Below are 18,902 nucleotides of genomic sequence, written 5' to 3' on the forward strand. Positions count from 1 at the left end.
GACTCAAATTTATAAAAAGTCCTATGGGAACCCTCCTAACCATATCTGTGGGCTACATTAGCCCTTTGGGCAGCTGGACACCAGTTTGCTATATCAGTAGACAAGAATCTCAGAAATGCAACCAGAGTCCCAGCATTCACTGGATTATTTTCCATCTAAATAGGCAGATGGTAGAATGTCTTCTTGCGATCTACCTAAACCCATGAACCCCAACTGCAGTAACAAACCCTCCCTCTGCAGAGTAGTCCCCTTGGGGATCTCATTTGATCCCCACAAGGGCCCTGAGAGACCAGGACCATCTTACTGATGGAGAAACCAAGGCTCAGAGATGCGTCCAAAGTCACAGCAAGGAAGTGCCAGCACCAAGATTAGCCCCCAGATTATCTCCCTGGTAGAGGAGCTGACAACCGGTCTGGTGCTCAGTTGTAACCCTGCTGCTCACTAGCTGTGATCACTGGCAAGCTACTTAACTGCCCCAGGCCTCAGTTTCCTTGTTTATGAAATGGATGTGATATAATAATACCCACCTCCCAGGGCTCCCCCAAGGGTAAAACAAGTTCACCAAGTAGAGTGTCTAGTACTCAGTGACTACTAGATAAAGTGACTTACTATTATTATTAATTAGTCCAGACTTCTTTCTACCCTACCACCCTCACATCCCTAATTAGCTGTAGTTCCTTGAAAAGAATAAAGACCCAGAAGACCAAAGGCTGGGTCCAACTCTCCCCCTTTCTTCTTATATTGGGCAAGCCCCTCTCTGACACTTGATTTCTGCATCAGTAAAATAGGGGTGCTATCAGAGGACTTGTCACAGGGATTCATGGGACACCTGTGATGTTAGTAAAAGTTCATTCTGGCTGAGGCTGCCCACGCCACCCCCATCCCTGCCCCATTATTGATACCTCCCCAACTGCAGGCTCGGCTGCCTTCCACGTTCTTGGCCCATCTCAGATAGACAGGGGACCAAGTCACTCTTGCCTCCTAACTGATCCCACGTGATGCCCGGATCTGCAAACAGAGCCCTGGTTGCTCCTGCCTGAGCCCTATGAGCCCCAGTTTCAGAACTGGGCCAGCCCAGGCCTCAGTGCGGGGCCCTCCCTGCCCTGGAGCCTACATGAGGCTGGGACTGAGAGCCTGTCTCATCCGACCTCACCCCTAAAGTCCTAACCCAGGTCCAGCCCCCAGCTACCCTGATACAACCACAGCCCACTTACATTTCTCAGAACCCCCTGTCTCAGTCACTATTTACTGTGTCCTGCCTATCCGCCTGCAGGGACATCCTGGTACCTCAGGCTGGACCTCAAGGCTCTGGTCTAAGTGCCATCCCCCAGCCCCCCACTATCTGTCTGTTCAGTATCCAAGACTGCCCCCTGCCTGCATGGTTGGACAATCTCCCAGAGCTGATGGCCGAGTCTGTCCATCCATATTACCTCAGTGCTGCTGGAGCAGGGAGGGGCGTCTGCCTGTCCAGCCCTCCCAGTCCAGCCATTTCACGGTAGTGAGCCTGGTGGTGACCAGCCACTGTGAGATGGCTCTTAGATGAATAATAATAGTGACATGTGCTTGCCATGTGCTAGGCCAGAGTCTAAGCACCCTATACGTTTGACGCATTAATCCTCACAGCAACACTGTGGGGTAGGAGGTACAGATTTTACAGATTAAAGAACTATGGCCCAGAATTCTTATATAACTTACCCAAGAGCACACAGCTTGTTAATGGCAAGTTCAAAGCCAGCTGTGGGCCTCCACGGCCCAACATTTCATCTTTAGGCTGACAGCTAAAGTGGCTGGTCCCGGGCCTTCCAGAAAGGCAGCCTCAACCTCCTGCCCCTCATGACTCCACCTCTGCCTGGCAATCTGAAACCCCTGGCGACAATCCGACAGGACTCTCTTCATCCTCCAGGCTGAGGCCAACCAGGGCTGCCTTTCTTCCAAGACCTTTGAACACTCAGTCCCACCCACAGCGGGCCCAGAAATCACTAGCCTCTCTGACGCCAGGCTTCCCTGCCACTCCTCTCAGCCCGTAGCCCATCTGCCATTTGTTCTCCTCCGGCTTTATCAGAGCATGTCTCATCAAAGCCACAACTCTTGGACCCAGCAGTCCCCTACTGCCTCACCTGTTCCAGGACCTCATAACCTCATTAAAACAAAGATGGCCAGTCAGTCAAAAGCACCAAGAAACCATTTTCCTCATCACACACACATTCCCTCTCTCTGCCACTCACCCCCCACACCCTAGGTGCCCTCACCTGTCACAATGGGGTAGGACTGCGGCCCAGGCACGCTGCTCCCGATGTCGGCAGGGGTGGGGCTGGTCAGGTTAGCCTTCATGTCATCCAGCCCGCCAGCCAGCGAGGCCATGGCTGAATAATCGGCGGTCTGAAAGAGGAAACAAAATAGACATCTCAGCAGCGGGACTCTAAAACATCCCAGCCCAATGCCACCGCCACATTCTGGGCTCAGTCACCCAGCTGGGCCAGCCCAGGCCAGCACCAAGGCCTGCAGAGGGCTAAGATGCCCGGTATTGAGAGGGTAGATTCAGCTCAACAGAACAAGACAGTACCCAGAAATGGCAAGGCTCCCTGGGTGAATTGGTGGACAGGATGCAGTATAGCCTCACAAGAATTCAAACCTAGCTTCTTTGTGGCCTGCAGGTACCCCTCACCCAGCCCAGCTGGCCAGAGATGACCATCTTCCTCCATGCAGGGAGGGAGATATCAGTAACCTAAAGCAAAGCAGAAAAAGGAGTCTCATAGCCAGGAGGGTGGAAAGAAAGTTTCTGATTTAAGTATTCTCAAACCACAGGTGTAGAATCACAGAAACAAGGGTTAAAGGGAATCTGGGCCATTATCCCATCCAAATCCTCATTTCACAGATGAGTAAACTGAGGCCCAAAGGGAGGAGGACTTTGCCCAGGGTCAACAGGGGATGGTTTACCATAAACTCTTACCCAAAAGCCAAAATACCAAACCAAATGACTCACAGTTGGCCAGTGTTTTTGAACTCTGGAAGCACATAGACACCTGCATGCTGAAAACTGCAGTGTATACATCTGATTTACCAAGTCCACAGCAACTGTGTGCATTTGGCCCATGAGTCATGCTCCTTTCTTTAAGCCATTTCATGGAATCAGAGCTTGGGATGAGTCATTTCCTTGGCATCCGAGCCACTGTCAGAATGGTCTCCAGGGAAGGCTATCAAGATGCCAATGTGGATCTTCCCATTCAAAGACAGGCTTCAGTAGAAGCACGAGTGACAGATCTTATCCTCTCACCCACCTCCAGGCCTATCTTTTGGTAAAGAATATATCTGCAAACACCTAAACCAAACAATTTGGTTGTGCCAAGCTTTGGTGCAGGGAGTTTCCTCCAGGACCCTGGCATTGCCAATGGGGGACACATTCCTGTCTTTCCGGGGCTATGTCCTTGGCAGGCAGAGATGAAGAAGCTAGCAGTCTTCTGAAAGTAGTTTACAGACACCCTGGGTAGGATGACAAGGACTGAGCCACTGGAGGGAAACCATAGGAGCCACCGGGCAAGTGGCAGGCAGAGCAGACTCAGACCTGGGCACTTTCCTGGCTCTTCTTTCTGCAAATGAATTAAAAAGTATTTTCAGGGCAGCTCAAATGCCCACCAGGATGGATGGCAGCCGTGAGTCTAAGAGGCATGGCAAGCCCAGTCACCCTGAGATGGATTATTGTCCAGAGCTCAGGGGTTCTCTTCACATTTCCAGCAGAGGCTGATTCTGAAACATGCAGAGAAGAGCACAGGCCTGAAGCAGCCCAGGTGCTTCTAAGGGAGAAGGACAAGATGAGGGACAGGCCTCCCCAACATCAGGAATCACTACTAAGCTGCAGTAATTAAGACAGTATGGGACTGGCACCGGCACAGATAAATAGACCTGTGAAACAGAATCGAGTCCAGAAACTGATCCACGCAAATATGGAACCTTGATATATGAGAGAGGTGATGTACAAATCAGCAGGGGAGGATGGACTCTAATAAACACTGCGGGGTAACAAGAAACAAGGGGGAAAAAAGAAATTGGATCTTTACTTTACACCAGACACAAAAATCAATTCCAGGTGGATTAGAGACCTAACTGTGAAAGGCAAAGGCATCTAACATGGTCAGCTCTAGGTCCAGCCAAAACTCCTTGGAAACAAGTCTGCCCTTCATGGAAAAGGAGACGAGTGGCCTGGTGATGCTCACACAGGGTTCTTGGCCACTGTGAGGACAGTAATGGGTCCTGGCCAACCTGCTGTCCTGCTTCAGTGACTCCTCCTCCAGGAAGTCCTTCCTGACTACCATTCCCCAGGAGGCAGGAGTCCTGCCTTCACTCAGCTGGCTCCACCAAGTGGTACCAGGACAGTAAGAACCAAAATCTTCACGAATATGTCAAAGCTCACATTTATCAATCACTTACTCTGTGCCAGAAGCTTTACCTCTATTATCCCATTTAATCCTCACAACTACCCTCTGTAGTAGGTTCTTTGTTATCCCTATTTTACAGATGAAGAAACTGAGACTTCTATTATAAAGAGGAAGTAGCTTGCCTAATGTCACACGGCTTCTAGGTGCCAGAGCCAGGATGCAAATCTGCATCCATCTGATTCCAAAGTCTTGACAATCACCTTAATGATTTTCATACTGTGTCCTAACCCTGTATCACATGAAATCAGTTTACTAGTACCAACCTTTTAAAAGATGAAATTAGAATGGACTAGGACAGAAAATATCCAAGAGTCTCAGACAGAAAGAGTAAGTCCTGTTTCATTAATCTTTGTTTCATGTGTAAGTGGATATGTGTGTACTAGGTAGAGATAACAATGTATTTCTTCCTATAGGTCACACCCAGCAGAGTCTTCATTCCACGCAGCAGGGAGCTATTGGGAAAAGGTCACTGACTAGACTTTATCCAACACAGAATGGGACTTAGTCATGACATTAGCCTCCTAATTTGCTAAAAACAAATTTGGAAGTAAAGCTCATTGGAAGCTCCTCCTTCAAGGCATTGCTGTGTGCAAAGATGGGAGGTCAAAATGCCTCTGTGAGGGTCTCTGGGGTTTCTGGGCCCCCAGAGTGGGGACAGAGCCTCCCATCCCTCTTTGTTCCCGAGTGTCCTAGTGGAGGCCTGAACATAGTAGATGTTTAGAATTTGTGGAGCCTCTTGTGTGCAAGATGCCATGTGAAGACCAGACATGCCCTTTGACCTGCATTCACAAACCTCAAGGGAAAGGACATGTGGCCCTGAAGCTCCACCCAAGAGGGACAAGCACACAGAACCGTTCATTTACACAGGGTGGGAAGGGGTCAGGAAAGGCTTCCTGGGCCCGGCTGTATTTACCCTGAACCCAAGCAATCCCTGCCCTCCAGGCTGAGAAGAGCTGAAGGAAGGCTCAGAGGTGAGAAGACTGGAGTGACCCCAAAACAGGGCACATGCCAATAGCTGTAGGAGGTAAAAGCAGAAGAGGTTAAGATAAAAAGAAGACAAGCTGGGATTTGACTCGGAGGAGCCTGCACAATGAACACTTGGATGAGCAAATGAGTGAGTGACCCTTATCCTCAGGAAAGCCAGGCAGGCTCTCAGCCTGCACCCCTCCCCTCCCCACTGGCAGGCCTGCGCCTTCCCAGACTCCAGGGTAGGCAGCTGGGTCTACAAAGGAAAGCCTCTGTTTCCCAAGAAAGCATAGCCAACCTGCGTTTAAGAAAATGGTAGGAGGGTGAGTGGCCCATCCTGCCTCTTAACTTATTTAATGTCCAGATGAAAGAACTTTTTGTTATTTGATCTTGTTTTAGTTAATAAATTCAGTATCAAAGTTTGTCCAATCGCTTCAACAGTTGGGTTTGAATCATCTTTTCAAGACACAAAACCTTCAACTTGTGTTACTGGGCGTCCAAAAATCCAGTCCTCCAACCACCAATGGTTGCCAGAAGGTAAAGAGAACTTTCCTAAAGAGCTGGGGCTCAGGGGACAGCAGGACTCAGAAACCAGCCTTCACTGCCCTTTGCCATTCGTGCCTCCCACCATCGCCACTTGGCAGGGCTGGCCTTGAGCCCCATCTCCTTCTCTGGTGGGATGCCACAGCTCTCACTCTGCTCCTGCCTGAGCCAGGGGATGCTGTCATTTCACTAATTTCTCATCACTGTCTGTCCCTCTGAGCTGCCTGTGATCTTTAAAGGCAACTGCATTCTCCCCAATCTCCTGGGTTTCCTGGCACCTCACTCCCCCAGCTGGCCCCTCAGCCACTCCAGGTACTGTCCTACCTCTGCCTGGAGGGCCCATCTCATGCAGTTACTTAGAGAACTCCTACACAGTCCACAAGACCCAGCTCAAATGTCACCTCCTTGGTAAAGCCATTCCTGGGCCCCACATTCCTACAAAGAAATCATGACTCCCTTGTCTATGTGTCCATACTTGGTGCTATTTTGCACAGACCTCTATTATCACACTTCCCACTATGTATAATGGCTGTTTGTTTGTCCCCTCTAGGTTGCCTTGAGAGCATAAAGCATGGAACAGTCCTAAAGCCCCTTAAGTGCCTGTTACATGAATCAATGTATGGTCCAGCAGCATGACATGCCCCACAACATTCAACAAGTAACTGGGGAGTGTTGGAACAAGAGCTCCAAATAATATGCTAACCTCTCACCTCTACCCCTCAATGAATCAGGTGACCAGAAAACAATGTCCTTGCCTACCATGAGGTAAAGTCCCTGGGGAAGTGCCGTCACTGGTCTGTCACAGAATATCAGGCATTCAACATTGATTAGAGGCAGTTAAAGAAAACAGCCATACAAAGAGCCTTTATTTTAACCTCTGGAGACATGCCCGTCAGAATATTCAAATTCCATGTCAATATTTCCTATAAGTCATTACCAGAAAAAAGGCTTCTTTTCTCCCAATGAATGGTTAATTCACCTCTGAACAATAGGAACATTGGAAACCACTCCATAACCCTTTGTGCCTTGGCTGCCAGGAAGCTCAGTCAAATTCAGTGCTCAATCACCACAACCATATCATTGCTGGCACCTCATGCAATGATCTTACTCTTTCCTCTGCATAATTTCTGAACCTTTTTTTTTTCAGCCTTAACTTAACTATCTTAGATATATGTAATTATTTATTTGCAGGACAAATCCATTGTGAAAACGGAGGCTGGGAGAGGTAGAAAGAATCATAGAAAAAGAAAGGTGGGAAAGAAGATAAGGAGAGAGGAAGATAAGCGAAAACACATTATTGGTGCCTCTTTTCCGGTAACAATGGCATCTATTTCCGTATCTCATAGTGACTTGGGAAGCCAAGGGCTGAACAATTGGGTGCAGAGACCCTAGACATACACACAGTCACATATGCACATGTGTGTTGGTGGACTTACACCCTTGGGAGCACAGCCACCTTTTCTCCCCCCATTGCTCCTACCCAGCCACCAACAACCACAGGCAACAGCTGTGTTCCATCTCTTGCTTCTCCAAGCTCTTGGAGTTCTTTCTAACGGTGTAATTTTGGGCTTCTGCTTCCTTCCCATCAGGGCCCCTTGACTATAACCCAGGAAGAGAAACGAACTCAGGTCAGCAATTCACAGACTGTCCATTCCAAGGCAACCAACTGGGATAAAACTTCTCTGCCCACTGCCACAGACTCCTGAGAGGCCTCAAGGTCAAGCCCACCATGTATGCACACCATCCTCTCAGACACCACGCTCCAGATGACAGACTGTCTTGCACTCTCAAATGCTCGAGCTGGAAGGATGCTCAGGGGCATATCTCCCAACCTGGACAACTGAGACACAGGGAGGAGAATGGACTTCTTTAGCTAATCTGTACCTGCATCACTTATAGCTGCTGATCCTGTGGTAGAAAGAACAGTGAGCTAGGAGCAATAACAGGGATCCTGCCCTGGCTCTGCCTGTTTCTCACCTGTATAACCTCAGGCAAGACGGGCCAGCTCTCCTAGCCTCATTTTTCTCATTAATAAAATGAGATTTATGTGTAACCCCTTGCTGCCTGCCTGCCAGGGCGATTATGAGGATCTGAAGGATAAGGAGAGGGATCACACTTTGGAAACTAAGCAGCATGAGGGGTCAAGGAATCCTAGAAGGGACTCAAGGAGGCATGTGCCCCAGGAAAGTGTGTGCTGGGGGTCATTTGGGTCCCTAGGAAATTACCTGGAAAAGGACTGCCTGGGGCTGCACCAAGTATTGTCTCATCAGCACGGGGCACCACTGCCATAGCATGGAGGAGAAAAGAAACACAGACACGTGAGAAGGAGGGCAGCACAAAGTGGGGCAGTGTAGGGGGCAGGCTGCAGGGCTGGCTGCCTCAGATGGCCGCCTGGGGCCACAAGCTGCTGAGCTCCTCCAGGCTCACTGCCGAGCCTCAGGTGGCCCTCAGGAGCTGGGCCAGAGCCAGGCCAACCGCCTCGATCCTGAAGGACCAGACACCTGCCCCACTATGTACCTACCCAGAGGAGGGCAGATGCTAGAGTAGGGGAGGCATGTCCCCAGGGCCTGGCCTGATGACCTGAGATTGAGGAGGCAGAGAGGCCTGGGGCCTGAGGCAGCAGGGGTGGGACAGGGGTCTAGGGGCAGGTCTCTACCTTCACTCGCCTAAGCTTTCCCATCTGTCTGAAAACTTGCCCTGATCTCTAAGTCCCCTGCCAAGGCTGACGCTCTTTGCCTCTGACACTGGCCACATGACAAAGTATGGATTCCCTCTTCACTAGATGAATTCCAAGGCAAGAAAAGACAGATGGAGGGAAATTCTATAAATTACAGGAGACTTAGAGACACAACAGTTGGATTGCAATGTGGACCCCGATTCCAACAAACAAGCTGTAAAAACTACAACTGTAAAAAAAAAATACTATGATATATGATGAAACGATTGGAAATGCAAACATCGATTGGGTATTTGAGGACATGATGGGATTGACTAACTTTTTAGGTGTGATGATGGTATCATGGATCACGGCTATGCTTTTTAAGGCCTCATCTTGCAGAGAGTCATTCTAAAATATTTACAAAGTGATGTGATGTCTGGAGTTTGCTTCAAAATAAAGCGTGGTTGACCAAAGGTGGTATATGTGTGTGATGGCACACTAGTCAACAATAAGAAGGGACAAGGTACTGAGACAGGTGACAACATGGGTGAACCTCAAAGGACACTAATTGAAAGGAGCCAGATATAAGTAAAATGTCCAGAACTGGCAAATCTCCACACAGAAGGTGGAGCAAGGGTTGGCTGGCACTGGGTGGGGGGGAGAGGATTAACTATAAACCCACACCAGGGCTCCTGTTGGAGTGATGGAACTGTTCCAAAACTGGGCTGTGGTATTAGTGGTACAATTCTAAGAATTGCTAAAAATCACTGACTCATATATTTCAAACCAGTGAATTTGGTGGTATAAAAATTATACTTCAATAAAGTTGTTAAAGAGTAAAGTGGAAAGGGGAAGCAGGGCTATCAATGAAGCAAGCCTGGAGTCGATAACTGTTGAATCTGGGTGATGGGTGCTTAGAGGTTGATTAGACTATTCCATCTACTTTTGAAATTTTCCATAATTAAAGTAAAAAAAAAACCCAAACAGCACATATTTGACTCATGGCACCACTCGTGGGCACCCACCAGCTGTCCTACAGATACCTGTGGAATAATGAGAGGACTGAAGGGGCCAAGAGCAGCCAGGAGTTTGCTCTCTTGAATCCCTGCATCTTCAGGGACCCATGGTTCCAAACACAAGAACATGAGGCCTCTTGTCTGCCTAGCACTGTCCAGTTTGCAAAGTCCTTGTGAGTCCATTACGTCCTTGGGAATTCTGGGGTGTGAGGACAGAGATGGAGCTCAGAGAGGGGACATAGATGTGCCAACTCCAAGCCCAATGATGGCCTATCACCCTAGAAGCAGAGTTAGAATTCAAGAAGACTTCACTCTCAGCCCTGAGGGCAAAGCTCAGTCAGTTAGGGTGGGACCTTCTCCTCTATGAAGTCCCCTAGCCACACATGGAACCCCATTCCTGGAAGAGCTCTGAATCTGTAGGCAAGAAGGAGCAAATTTCCACACTTTTTAAACCTGGGAACACAAAACTGCGCCTGTTGATTTCAGTGAGTTAAACTGATTGTCAGGGAGCCTGGAGACGCGGCCTGGCCTTGGACTCCCGGGAAACCTGGGGCAGACCTCTCTCCTCTCGAGGCCTCATCTTCTAAATGAGGGAGGCAGACCAGAACCACAGGGCCCTTCTAGCTCTGAGGCCTCCCCGGGGTCTGTGCCCCGCACAGGTGGGTCCTCACCATGTGGATGGGTTTCTCCCTGATGTGGTTGAGGCTGGGCTTGGGCTACACTCTCTGGGTTGGTGAAGGTACTACTATTCTACCCAGGCCCCTGAATTCAGAGGCCTGGCAGCCATCAGGCAGGAGTGTGGCTGAGGAAGCCCACCAGCCCTGGGGCCAGGAGGATGCATTTCAAGTCTGACACAGCCAAGTCCGTGCTGTGAGCAACTAGGCCAGGCACCTCACATTCTCGGCCCCTTTTCTCATTTGCAACATGGGGATCTAGGACCCTCCTCACAGGGTCATGAGAAGGCACACAGGGAGTGATAAGAATGTCAAGTCCTGAGGGCAGGTCTTTTTATTCTCATGTTTTAGTCCTCAGAGCCAATCAACACCAATATCCCAGTGAGTTTATCAACACCAATATTCCAGGATGATTTTGCAAGATGTTGTAACTGGGAGAAACTGGATAAAGGTATATGGGATCCCTTTGTATTACTTTTTACCACTTCAGTTTAGTCTACAATAATCTCAAAATAAAAGGTTTAATTTTTAAAAAGAGTTAAAAAAAACCAACAACAAGGTTTTAGCATTTCATCCCCACTAAGCCAACCAAATAAGGATGAATCGAACTTGAAAAAGAAAAGTTTGCTGAATGGAGAGACTATGAATGATGCCTGTAAAAGTACTCCATAATCTACAAAGCTCTACCATTAGTATCAACTAAGGGAAGAACTGCCAAGAATTCTGAATGGCCTCCCTCTTCCAGGAAGCCCTCCCTGATTTCCCCTCCTCTGTGCTCCTAGAACCCCTAAGTGGGCATATCTCTACCACTGCACTTATCACTCTGCATTGTATGCTTAATTGTTCAGGGCCCTCATTCCCCAACTACAGTATGAACTTCATGAGGATAGGGCTGTGTCTCCCTCATCTTTGTGATAGCAGCTCCTGGCCCAGTGCCCAGCTCTGAACAGATGTGACATAAATGCCTGTGGAACCAAATGAACTGGGACAGGTACCATGGCCTGGCTCTGCCAATAGCATCAGAGGTGCTTCCCAGGGTCACTGGGAGGGTAAGTGATCTCGAAGTGCTTTTATTCATCAGAAAGCACGTGATAGGCATGAATGAGGCGCGCTTGTTATTCATTTGGTTCTCCAGAACTGTGCCCGTGCTTGGATCAGCGTGGTCTGCAGTGGAATCAAGGGGCTTCCAAGAAGAGACTTGCATAGTTTAACTGACTCATCTCTCCCTACTCTGTCTACAGCCTGCCAGGCACCCCTCCAGTCACTCCCAGGTGGTGTGGGATAGCAGGGGAAGCCCCAGGGAGGAGACCGAAATCAGATGTTGTTGTTTCTGTCCAGAAGAAACTTTTTCAGCAATGACTAATCAGGCGGTCCCCCTCTCCCCGGACCCTGGCCACTTAGAGAATCTTGGTGCGCCCCAGATCTCAGGGCCCAAAGGAGCTCAGGGGTTCTAGATGCTGATCTTTGGCCGATGCTTGAAACTCACCAGCAACGGGGAACTCCCTGCTTCCTGAGGCGGCCACTCCGTGGCCACGCAGCTCTGGCTCTGACAAAGCACTAAGGCCTCCCCACTTCGGTCTGGAGTGTGCTGTCTGGGGCCCTTGCTCCCCTCTTGGGCATAAGAAGCTTGCTTCTGCTTTTCTTGTCGCCTCATCACCTGATTAACTCAGGCTGTTCTCACAGTCAACACAGAGCTCATCACAAGCTCACTTGAAATGGAAAATGATTTTGTATACAATTTTTTAAAAAAGGCATTCATTTTCTCCCACTCCTAACCAGTGTGCTATCTGCAAGCCAGAATACTCTGTGCTTATAAACCCTCCCTGGCTTCTCACTGCCTCCAGTAATGTTGACACAAACAACACAGGCCCCAATCCAAATCCAAACCTCCTTTTCTAACTTCAACTTGAATCTACCGACTTCCAGAACACCACCCTCTGCTCCAGCCACACCACACCACACTCACTACTGAGCGCCCCAGTCATTCCACTCAATGCCTTTGCTTACACTGTTTTCCATCCTCACCCCAGTCCAAATCCTTGTCCTCTAAGGCCCAGTTCAAATGCGGTCTCCTCCTGGATGCCTTCCATAAGTCTCTCTGGTTGAAATAAATCACTCCTTTCTCTGAATTCCCCTAGCATCACCCCTGTACGTCATTTAGGACACCTGTCCCATGCTACCGTATCCCAGTCATTTGGCACCATCTCTGCTCTCCCTTTGAGATGAGGAGGCTCCTACAGGCTGCCTGATTTGAATCTGGGTCCCACTAGTCAGCCTGGGCAGGAAATATTCTGAGTGAAGCTGAGGGAGGAAAGGAGCAAAGGAATCTGGGGCCCACCCTGCACCCTGAAAAATCTGTAAGTGCAGGAAGACAAGGTTCAGAGCATTCCAGCTCTTGTTCTCCCAAATGCAAGAGAAGAAATGACAAGACTTGGAGCACAAAGCTCTACGGCTGGAGGACAAGAGCCAGGACCCAGCAGCCCAGGCCTCCTGAATGATACGAAGATGCAGTGGAGGAAATTATGTGGAGGAGGGAGGGGAGCACCCCCTGTTTGGGGAGCCCCAGGGTCGGTTCAGGCCCTGGCATCCAAATCTTGATGTGGAGAAAAGGAGCAAGAGTTCCAAAAACAAAGTTCCATCTTGGGGCAGCCAAATTCCACCAGCTTCTTCCAGGGGGTCCATGGTGGGGCCTGGCTGTCCCCTCCTGCTATAGGGAAGGGAGGCGGGCAAGGAGGCCCACTACCCCCAAAGAAATGGAGACCTCTTGGCTACCAAGGGGCCTGAACAGGGGCAAAGGGAGGCCCTCCCATCCTGAGGTACCTGGTGTAGGCATGCGGGGCATCCCAAGATGCTCAGAGCTCACATTCTTTTGGATTTATTTCCCAACTGCGAGAAGACAGAAAGGTTATCCTGGGGCCATAAAGAAATGAAAAGATTTCCCTCTGTACTGCAAGATCAATGTGTGTAGGGGGTGAGCTCAGATGCTCCTCCCCTCACCTCTGCCCTGCGGCTGCTGAGTGGTGACACATATATGCGCGCACACACTCACATATGCACACACCTCAGGCCAAAGGCCACATCTCTGCCCCTTCTGCTCCTCACCAGAAAGAACCTTCTAACAGGCCATATTCTGAAAAGGCAAACAGGCACCTTTGGGAGGGTATGCCCTCTTTGTCACCAAGATTTGCTAGAGCCAGACACCGTGCAAGAAGCACCAGAAAAAGAAGGCTGAGAGGAGTGGGCCTCCCACAGCTAATTTGGACTCCAATACAGAAGACTCTACCAGTTCTCACCTGAACCGTCAGACACAGAAGAAGTCAGGAGTACTTGCATTTCCTGGATGCTTACTACACTCCAGCTACTGTTCTAGGTATTAAAACACATTCATTTATTTAATCTTTAGAATGACCCTATGGGGTAAATATTATTATCCCCACCTTACAGATGATGAAAATGAGGCATAAGGGGCCAAAATAGCGTGTCCAAATCATCACCCCCAGCAGTGGGACTCCAAGTCTGAGATCCTGAATGCCACCAGACACCACCGTCCTCCACCGTCGTCAAAATCCATCCTGGTACAGATGAGAAAACTGAGACCAGGGAGTGGAGTGAGCTGCAAAGGAGGTGTTAGACTCAGGTCCTGTCTGATCCCAGTCTCTGTTCTTCACCACGATTCTGCAGTGCGTCCCGATGGGGTCCTGGGCCCAGGAGAGGGAGGCCCAGGGCTAGGCCAGAACATCTCCACAGCCCTCATGACCCCCTCAGACATCTGCCTGCTCCTGACCTCCACATGTGACAAGAACATTCCTCCTCCCTGAATGCCCTTTCTCGTCCTCTCCTCCAGTCCTTGGCTATCTACCCCTTCACGTCCCGGCTTGAGAACAACCTCCTGTAGGAAATTCTTCCAAATGGGTTCAGCCGTAGATGGTGTTGCCTTCATCCTTTATTCTCGTCACTCAGTCTCAGAGGGCAGCCTAAATTATAAACTCAGAGGACAGCCATGCTCAGATTTATGTCGGCATTAGCAAGTTGTCTTAATATTAGTGGGACACAACAGAGAAATAAATGAAAACATGTGACATTGTCAGCACTGTTAAGGGAAAATCAGGCATTGGACTTGTTCGCTTGTTTGGTTCAAGTGCTGGGTTCTTTACTGAAGGCAACATTCTGGCTTTTAGAAAGATCAGAAGCCAAAGGAAGGAGACACTAGGCTTAGGTCTGAGCTATTATGCGTAAGCCCAGATTTTAGCTAATGTAAATAACAGAGACAAAACCAGCACAATAGCAATGGTGTTTCTGTTTATATGCCTCTTTATCAAGGTTAACTTAAGAGCTTTTGCTTTTAATTACTGAAAATATGTTTGCACTCTGCAGTTATGTGTTAATGCCATGAATCTTGCATTTCGTACCCGGAAAGAAAGCGTGATAACCATTCTTTGTGCCAATACCTATAATTTACTTAAACAAGCAAGCCATTGGCCTTGAGACTGGATGTGTAAACAAACACACTTCTGAAGGTTTGGTTTGAGCTTGGTTTTTTAACAATTTCTCTCTCTCTCTCTCTCTCTCTCTCTCTCTCTCGCCTCCGCCCCCCCACCACTCACACGTTAAATTTAGCCTCCTGGTTTTATTCCCTTCACCTCTCTTCCACAAATCAAACCTCAAATAATATAAAACTGCTGGCTAGGAAGAGGCTTCCCACAAATAAACAAAAGCTTTCAAGCCAAAGGCAGAGATGTTCACATCTCCCCATGCAACCATCTCAACCTCCTCTGTCTGCTCCAACACAACAGCCTCTGGAAAACCCAGATGCCCAGGAAAACCCTTAACTCTCACGTTTTCATTTCCAGGAGAGAAAGAGGTTTGATCCCCCAAATAAAAGGAAAAGTTCAGTAATAATAGTGAGCTGGGAAAACCCAGGCAGACTTTTGCCTGCCACCCGTGTCAAGCTCACAAAGAGAAAAAAATCGTACCATCCGACATGGTTGGAAGAGTTTAATCCAAAGCAGTGCTAATTAATATCCCTGGCTTTCCAGAAGCCAGTGCCACATACAGCTGCGAGGGCAACAAGGCTGTTCTCCCTTCAATTTTATGGGAAGAACATTTTCATTACAAAGCCTCCTCCCAGACCCTCCTCTCTCGGCCAGATTAGCCGAGACGGAAGCGGATGATCTATATATCAGAACTCCTTCTCTCTCCATTAATTTTATTATTTATATCCCATTTTAGAAGTTTATTGGTGCAACTCCCTGTGCACCTGGCCAGAGCCTTGTGACAAACAGTGGTATCTTCACACATCTTCTACTCAGGGGGAGTTGATGAATTGGTCAACAGAACGTGCCAACTTTTTGAAAGTTGCTTTGGAGAGGGAGCTGACGCCAGTGGCATTTCCTGCCTCCCCTCCCCCACCCCTCACACACCATCTTTTTAAAAAACGAATATTGAAGGTTCTAAACTCACTCATTTGTGAAATATATGTGGACTTGATGGCTTAGCATGAGCTCTGGGTGCTTCCCCAGGGACTCTCTAAAACCCTAGGGGATGCCCTACGTGCCCCCACCCAAATCAAGCATCCCCAGCTGTCCCAGCAGAACTGACCCATTTTTAACTCAAGCTGCCAGACCACAGGCAGGCCTGGTGAGGCCACGCGTCTTACCATTTTATTCTGAAACCCCACGTGCTCAAAGCTGTCTCTTTCCAGCCTCCTAAAGGGACCCCAAATCCAATCTAAATGTCTCGAATTTACCTGTTTGTCTTTTATACATATAAATAGCTGCATTTCCATTCTCTCTTTGTTTCTCATTTTCATTTGGTTCTAATATCTGCATGTAAATGTCGGAAAATAGCATCTGTAATTGGAGATTATGAAGTATGGCCAGCTCCTGACAGGCTGCTAAGGAAGATGGATTATCCTCATTTTTCTGTAAATTTTGTCAATTTTGGAATTCATAAGCTATCAACACTGATCAAAATGGGACTTCACAGCTGTGTCAAAAAAAGAGCAAGAACAAGAGAGAGAGAGAGGGAGCGCGCTCTGGAAGGCGGGTGATTGCGTGCACGGGCCGGGCTGCAGGCCGCTGTGGCGTTGGCGCAGCAGATTGGATGCCCGGTGTCGTCCGCAGCCACCCTCCTTCAATTCGCCCTCCCCTTCACAATGGCACGGAGGCCACCCTGGAATTCGGCGTGGGGCTGCCCAATCCCCAGGCTAAATCAAATAACTAAATCACGCTACTGGAAGGCCACAAATCCTGCAAGGCACCCACTCAAACCCGAGGCATAATTCACTGCGGGGCGCGGCCTCCCTTATTTATCCGCGGAGTCTGCAGGCTCCCTCCGCACAGGCCTCCGAGATGTTCTACTCCTTCCAGACCATCACGGCCCACTTGAGGCAATTGTGTTGGTCTCTCTCTCTCAATTTTCCCATTACTGGGAGTAAGTACTGTTGGGACTCTGTAATAGCCCGACTGCAGCCCATATCAATAACAGATGAGGTTTAATCGTCCAACACAAAAATTATTTAGGCGCAGTAAGGACATTCAATGTCATTTGCATAATGGCATTTCTATCGCACGCACCTAACCCGTCTTGCATAAACAAGGCCTTGGGACCATAAATAATAATAAATCATGACGTCTGCACGCCTCTTGCGGTAATAGGAGTCACTCTTCGTGGAAATTATTTCAGCAGGAAATGGGCACTGTAATTTTAAAGACATGTGGCGCACGGAGGTGCGGTAAATCACGCCTGCGTACGATCCCCGGGAGCAGCCGGGGACCTGCCCCGGGCCCACAGCGACATCCCGGGGCGACAGAAGGAGGGGGGCGGGTCGTGAGGGGGAAACATCCGCGGCCTCTAGAACAGACACAGGAACGTGCCACTGTTCCAGGAAACTGCAAGCGGGCAGGACGCTCGGAGCCCAGCACAGGAATAATCGGCTTTGGACCTGGAGACGCACCCAGACCTCAGGTCAGAAACCGTCTTTGTTCCAGGAGAATGGAGGCTCCGTGAGGGCAGCGATTTTCGATTTTGATCTGCTCTGTTCCTTGTGCCTGGCTCGGGAAATATCCTAAAGACATGCAATGAGAGGAGATCCCGGGCTCAGTGAGTTGATGAGTCCTGAAAACAGGTTAATGTGAGACAGATGGAGACACAGACCTAGGGGAAATAAGGCAGGAACACGCACAGAAGTGCAGGTACCACTGATCTGTGAGTAACAGAGTGAAAATGTCCGATACACTCTAAACCGTATTGCAAAGCAGCTGTAGGGTACAGGAAAGGCACATATGGGGGATGGGGAGTGGAGCAGCGAAGCCAACAGACTGGGGAGGCAGACACAACTGGGAGAGAATCCCAGCTCGACTCATCTCAGACCCACTGCATCCCGCCTCCACTCCCCAGCTTCCTGGTCTGTCCAGCGGTCTAACGACAGCACAGGCAACCCTCCTTTTCTGCAAGGTCTGCATCCGCAGACACCGAGGGCAGACCGCAAGCGGCTTGAGCATCCAAGGGGTTTGATGTCTGCTGGTATCCTGGATCGCATCTTCCACGGACAACCAGGGATGGCTGTATTAAGCTCACAGAGTGGTTCTGAGGGTTAAATGAAGTACTGTGTGCAGAGTAACCAGCACTTGATCAAGCTTTGCCATCATCATTATTGGTAAGACTGCTGTTATTCTTCAGGAAGCAACAGCAGTGAGTTCAAGTACAACTCTGCCTGTGTACAACTGGCCGTGGGTCTCAGCTACCTCTGGTCTACCCAACAAGAGTATTGTAAGACGGCCCCTGCCTTCCTCCCAGAGCTGCTAAGACACTCAAAGCTCCTTGTTAGCATAAAGTGCTGTCTGCATGGGAGGGATGGACATTAACAGACTTCATGAATGTGAGCAAAGACAGAAGGGGAGAGTTCCCAATGCCTGCACCATGTCATCTCCTGCCACCCCTGGCAACACCCTGAAAAGTCCCTGCTTTCCAGAAAAAGTTCTGACAGGATACATACCAAAGCAACCACAGTGTTGCCTCTGGGAAGAAGAAAGGACTGAGATTGGAGCTGTTAGTTTAAACCATATCTGTAATGTGTCATTTTACTAGAGGAGAAGTACTACTTGTGTCATTGGGATTTTTACAGCTGATGGAGTTTCATACCTCTCTGCTTTGGCACGCCCTATTCCCTCTACTGGAATACCAAAAGCTATGAACATGCTGATGGAACAGCAACTAGGGGCCATTTAAAAGCAACCACCAAATTTTTCACCCAAAGGAACTGAGAGAAACAGTAGTCATTTCTCCATCAAGTCTGCCTTTCCAGACCAGGAAGCCTGTGCAGGGAATGATGTAAATCACAGGCACCCACGATCTCTTCAAGGGGGTGGCTCCAGCACCAGCAAGGCCACCTTCAGATTACACACTGACCTCACCTTTGCCAAAACGTGGAAACTGCTCAAAGCCAAGTAAAGTCTGGAGTTTAGTTATTAGTATTGTACCAATGTTGGTTTCTTAGCTTTGACAAGTGGATCATGGGTATGTGACGTTAACAATAGGGGAAACTGGGTGAGAAGTATGTGGGAATTTTCTGTACTATCTTTGCAACTTTTCTGTAAATTTAAAATTTTTC

General features: G+C 49.0%; 1 protein-coding gene across 2 annotated transcripts in view; it reads right to left on the bottom strand.

Moving 5' to 3' along the window:
• The window catches only part of PAX5 (paired box 5), a 182,001-nt gene that overhangs the window by 77,153 nt on the left and 85,946 nt on the right, over window positions 1-18,902 (bottom strand). For both annotated transcript variants that reach the window (XM_006187796.3, XM_014561863.2), the window contains exon 7: window positions 2,250-2,379. In XM_006187796.3, the coding sequence (XP_006187858.1) occupies window positions 2,250-2,379 (130 nt within the window). The remainder of the gene's footprint in view (window positions 1-2,249; window positions 2,380-18,902) is intronic.

This window comes from Camelus ferus, chromosome 4, assembly GCF_009834535.1.
Source record: "Camelus ferus isolate YT-003-E chromosome 4, BCGSAC_Cfer_1.0, whole genome shotgun sequence".
NCBI classification, from domain to species: domain Eukaryota; kingdom Metazoa; phylum Chordata; class Mammalia; order Artiodactyla; family Camelidae; genus Camelus; species Camelus ferus.